Here is a 4,908-nt window from a genome sequence, read left to right on the forward strand (position 1 = left end):
GAGGTTTTGGTTTGTTTCATTGGTCAAAAATTATGGATTTTCCATGTTTTCCCCTTTTCAGACCAAGAGGGACAGAGAACAACTATGTATACAGTGTGTGTGAGAGGAGGGAGAAGCCCCTAAAGAAGGGGAAATAAAAGAACAGTCCCAATCCTTTCCGGGTGCTTTCCTGAGCTAGACAGTGTCCCTTTTGCAAGTTCAGGGAGAAGCTTAAGAAATAAAAGAGTTTTTTCTCCTCCTTGCTTTCATCTCTTCCACTCTTGGGAAGAGAGGGGATTAAATTCCTCTAAAACCAAAGAAGCAAAGTTAGAAAAGACTATAGATCTTAAGTTCCTTTTCTTTTTCCCCGCCCCCCTTTTCCATTTAAACTTCCTTACAGTGTTGAAAAGACACCCAAGTCCCCCCCAGACCTTCTTTCCCTTTTCCCAAGCACAGTGAGATCCCCTTTTCCTGCCCCAAAGTCAACTGCCTCGAGATGATAGGAGCTACAGTCAGATTTGGCTCCTAATTCACTTGATCACATAAAATAACTCCAGATAATTGTTGGCCCCGCTTCCTCACACTGTAGGCAGCATGTTTTGCTGTCTCCAGGGCACCACTGAGGGAGGAGAAAGTAGACCTCCAGGACCAAGTGATTCCCCCCAGCACACACACACACACACACACACACACACACACACACACACGTGTGCGCTGGCGCATGCACACGCACTCCACTCCAAGTACCAGCCAGCAAGTGGTTCAAGAGGAAATAACTCCAAAGCACAGCGAACAACAGATTTTCACAACTGGCCTCATTGTTACCGTTCACTCCAGAATTTGGGGGAGAGAGGATAGGGGTATCCCTGGCGCCTCTACAAATCCCAGATCTCTTATTCCTCTCTCTTCTACTTCTGGGAACCCTCTATTCAGAAATTTGGATAACTTGTCTGAAAAGCTCACCAACGACCACCTTCCCCCTTCTCCCCACAAACCAGCAAAAATTTGAGCAGGCCTTGCTTAGGGCCTGGTCTTCAAGATCAGGATTATTTTGGAGCCTTCTGTTTAAATTAATTACTCAGGTAATCCAGACCAGTTTTTGTTGTTGTTTGTTTGTTTCTCTCTTTTTTTTAGCCCCAGGGAAACAATTGGGGAAAAAAAAATTTTTTTTAACAGCCGGAGAGCCTTGTTCCAGCTAACTTCAAGCCCTGCCAGGGTCTGGGAGGTTGTAGGAAAAGGAGTGCACCCTGCCTCTCCCTGTGTCTTTGCTCAACACCTGGCAGGTCCATGATAAAAGTTATGGAGAAAAATAAAAGTTCTTCATTATCTCCAGGCATCAGGCTTTGAGGCCTACCCATGCAAGGGGGCCTCCTAGGCCTCTGGCCTCCACTTCACCCTGCTCTCCAAGTCTAAACAAACAGAGAAGCCACCCTGACAGTTCACTTTGCTGCTACAGAATCACCAGCTCAAAATCTTCCTTCTTTTAAGAAGCACACGCATGTTGAGGGGGCATCTTCCTTAACCTTCCAACCCCAAAGAGTCCTAAAAGGTGAAAACTCTTCTCCGTCCCACTCTCTAAACTTGCCTTCTTGTCTGCTAATCAGGCCGGCCTACTCAGCAGAGAGAAAAGAGAAGAGGGGAGAGGGAGATCCACAAAAAAGAAGACACCGTGCCCAACTATAGAGAAGTGAGACCCTCCTAGCTCCACTCTAAGTACCCCCAGAAAAGTCTGGTCTCTGCAGACCCAGGGAAGGGACAGGAGAGATGATCAGCCCTCCATATCCCCTCTTCTGAGGATCCCCTGCCCCAACCCCCTTGCTGGTGCTTCTAAGGACATTGGAAACCGAGTTGAGAGTTAAGATTTGTGTGTTTGCTTAGAGTAAACTTAGGCAACTAAAGGGAAGGTGGGATGTTGCCAGACCAGAAGGAGGAGGGGGATGAAAAGAAACCATCAGACATTGACGTAAAACTAATTCACATCCACTGGTTTATTATTGATCACGGGGCATTTCACATCGACACTAAAATTCTTTATTGCAAGTTTTACAATAATCAAGTAAATTCAGTCCAAAAACACAATAACCACGATGGTGGGAGGGGGGTTCCTACCTATAGACTGCCTCTCTGAACTGAAAGTTCATTTTTATTTTCTTTTGGCTCCTCAAACTGAACAGCTCTGAGAGGCTCTTCAGATGCATTTAGCTTTGTCTGCTGTCTTACCCCTCTCCTCCCAGCCCCCCCAACAATAATACAAAAGAACTTCATAGCTTTGTTCTCCTTAAAATGACTTCCCCCTCACTAACCTCCCCTGGTGCATTTTCAATGCAAAAGGCCTAAGGAAAGAGGGGGGAAGGAGGAGGAGGAGGAGAAGGAGGCGAATTGGCTTAAAAATCTCTCTTTCCTTTTTTCTTTTCCTCATTTCCCCTGAAATTCACCCAAACCAGACCATCGCACCTTGCAATATATAATTTTTGCAGCTTTCTTCCTTAAAAAATAAATAACCCCCCAAAATGGCCTTAAAAAAAAAACCCAGCAGGTACCATGCTAAGACAACATCACATGCTTAAAAGGGTCCTTAACCGTGGAAGGGAGAGAAGGGCAGAGGGCTTGTTTATCTGTTTTGTCAGTTTGGAATTGACAAGGGAGAAGGTGGGAGGAAGAGAGAAAAGAACCAAAAAATATATATATATTAAATTCTATAAATAAGAGTCAATTTGTGTGTGAGGGGAGGATGGGGGCATGGGGTGGGGGCAGGGTGTGAGTTATGTTTTATAACCTGGTAATGTCCTCTGCCCGTTGCTGCTCCGGCGGCGTGGCGCTCTGGGAGTGGTCTTCAGAAGTGCCCGGGGTGGCCGCCGAAAGGGTGCTGGGCGCAGCGCCGGCCGGGGGCGCTGACCTGACTTTGGTGTTGGGGAGTCGGTGGTCCTTCTTCCATTTCATGCGACGGTTTTGGAACCAGATTTTGATCTGCCTCTCAGAGAGGCACAGCGAGTGGGCGATCTCGATCCTTCTCCTTCGGGTCAGGTAGCGATTGTAATGAAACTCTTTCTCTAATTCCAGGACTTGCTGCCGGGTGTAGGCTGTCCTCGAGCGCTTAGGTTCCCCTCCGTTATAATTGGGGTTCACTGGGAGGAGGAGGAGGGGAAAAGCAAATAGTGGGGTTCAGAGGCAGCAGACTCCCACCCCCCCCACCCTCACCCCATCCTCAGCTCTGTGGAACAGGAGGAGGGGTGGTGGAAATAAAGTCATCAAGCTAAATGGGTTATAAAGAAGTTGAAGGAAGCTGGAGACTTTGTAGTGTAATAAGAGGGGAATCCTCATTGTAACGACACTGAATTATTTATGCGCCCTTAGAAAGCGAGCATAGTTTTCACACATACATAACAGATCGTAGCACATGGCTCGGACTGCCCAGAGTAGCTAAGCCATAAAATTTATGGGGGATGTAATTACCCATTCTCGCTCGTAAATCCAGTTCAATTGTGCTAACCCAGAGTCGCTCCTGGAGAGAGAGGGGGAAGGAGAGAAAGGAGGACGGGGGCCGGAGGGGGCCGGGGAGGGTGGGGAGCGCTGGGGAAGAGGGGAGGGAGGGGGAGAGCAAAAAGCAAAGTTGCCTACCCGTGCTAACGTGGATTTTTTTCATCCATGGGTAGACTATGGGCTGCTTGCTGGCGGCGCTGGAGGGATGGTCAGGGGCTGGCTGGCTGCAGGCTGGCGGGGCTGGGGACGGGGAGGCGGAGGCGCCTGAGAGAGGCGCCGGCTCGCAGAGCGGCTGTGATTTCTCGGGGTGGTGGTGGCCCGCCTGGGCCGGCCCGTGGCCTCGCGAATTGCCCGGCCCCTGGAGACTGGTGCAGCTATACTGGCGCTCGGGGTAGCTAGGGCGCGGAGGCGGTGGTGGGTACAGCTCCTGGTGGTGATGCTGGAATCCCGATTCCCTGGTCCGGCCGTAATATTCCGGACTGTGTTCAGGGATGTAGCTATTTTGCGAATATTCTTCGCATGGAGGAAATTTCGGATCGATGTAGTTAGAGTCCATCAAATACGAGCTCATGATCATTAATTTCTGGAGTGGAAAATAATTTTTCTCGCTTTGTCGTTTTTCTGCTCCATAAAGCCCTCCTACTAGCTAGCGACCCTGTAAAGTTACTTTCACCATGTGACTCCGCCGGCCAATCACACGGAGCAACCCAGTCCCCGGATAAGGAACCGAATCGCTTTATTCAAAATGTATCCAATTTTTTTGTGTGTGTGGTGGTGGTGGTGGTGGTGCTGGGTGGTGGTGGTGGTGATGTGGGGTGAGCTGGTGGGGGCTGAGGTGTCCCCAGTGCGCACTCCACCGACTGACAACTCTCCCCTGCAAAAGGAGATGGGAAGCCCCCAGCTCCCTTCCAAAGCCTGGGCATTGGGGGGCTGTCGGGAGGCTATGATTCAGCCCCCTCCCGGGGTCTCCCCTTGGGCCTCTGATGGGCTCCCTGGGCCTCGGCTCCTGAGCTTTTCCAGAGGTCTCCATTCATGGCGATCCTGTCTCAGTCTGTGTAGGTCACCGGGCAGCGCCCCTCTTTTGCAGGAAGAGGAAGTTGAATGAGGAGGACTGGAGTGGAGGTTGGATGGGGAGGGGCCCAGGCTGAGTCCAGCAGGCTGGAGAGCCTGGGGTGCCCCCCATCCAAGGATACCAGAGTCCAGCCCCCTTCCCCGTACACACTCACCCAACCCTCTGGCCATGGGGCCGGCGAGGCAGGGTCCCAGCTGGACCGGGCAGGTAGAGGCAGCGGGATGCAAATGATTCTGACGTCATTTCTGGAGGTCCGGGGGGTTGAGCCCCCGCTGAAGAGAGACAGGAAGTGGTTGGCAAAAGCAGAGTTCAGAAGCCTTGCCCTCCTCCCCTAGTACCCACTGACCCTCCCTGCCCCAGCCCCAGAGCAGAGGATC

The 4,908-nt window shown here is 50.9% G+C and overlaps 1 protein-coding gene across 2 annotated transcripts; it reads right to left on the bottom strand.

Annotated features, from left to right (window-relative positions):
- Positions 1 to 1,943: 1,943 nt before the first annotated feature.
- HOXC4 (homeobox C4) lies at positions 1,944 to 4,908 on the bottom strand. Of its 2 annotated transcripts, XM_029954524.1 has the most exons (3): positions 4,686 to 4,908; positions 3,598 to 4,042; positions 1,944 to 3,104 (listed from the first exon to the last, which is right to left on the bottom strand). In XM_029954524.1, exons 2-3 carry the CDS (start codon positions 4,034 to 4,036, stop codon positions 2,749 to 2,751), a joined length of 795 nt encoding a protein of 264 aa, XP_029810384.1. In that variant the 5' UTR covers positions 4,037 to 4,042; positions 4,686 to 4,908; the 3' UTR covers positions 1,944 to 2,748. The 2 variants fall into 2 exon arrangements, with proteins under 2 accessions (XP_029810384.1, XP_029810385.1); XM_029954525.1 differs by lacking the exon at positions 4,686 to 4,908 and having other exon boundaries at positions 3,598 to 4,076.

Source organism: Suricata suricatta, chromosome 10, assembly GCF_006229205.1.
Source record: "Suricata suricatta isolate VVHF042 chromosome 10, meerkat_22Aug2017_6uvM2_HiC, whole genome shotgun sequence".
Taxonomy (NCBI): Eukaryota; Metazoa; Chordata; class Mammalia; order Carnivora; family Herpestidae; genus Suricata; species Suricata suricatta.

What these genes read in the sequence shown, in the direction of transcription:
- HOXC4 (XM_029954524.1), bottom strand. Translation starts at nt 4,036, where the DNA reads ATGATCATGAGCTCGTATTTGATGGACTCTAACTACATCGATCCGAAA. An exon ending in AAAAATCCACGTTAGCACGG is followed by an intron (nt 3,105 to 3,597) that starts GTAGGCAACTTT and finishes TCCTCCTCCCAG; the next exon opens with TGAACCCCAATTATAACGGA.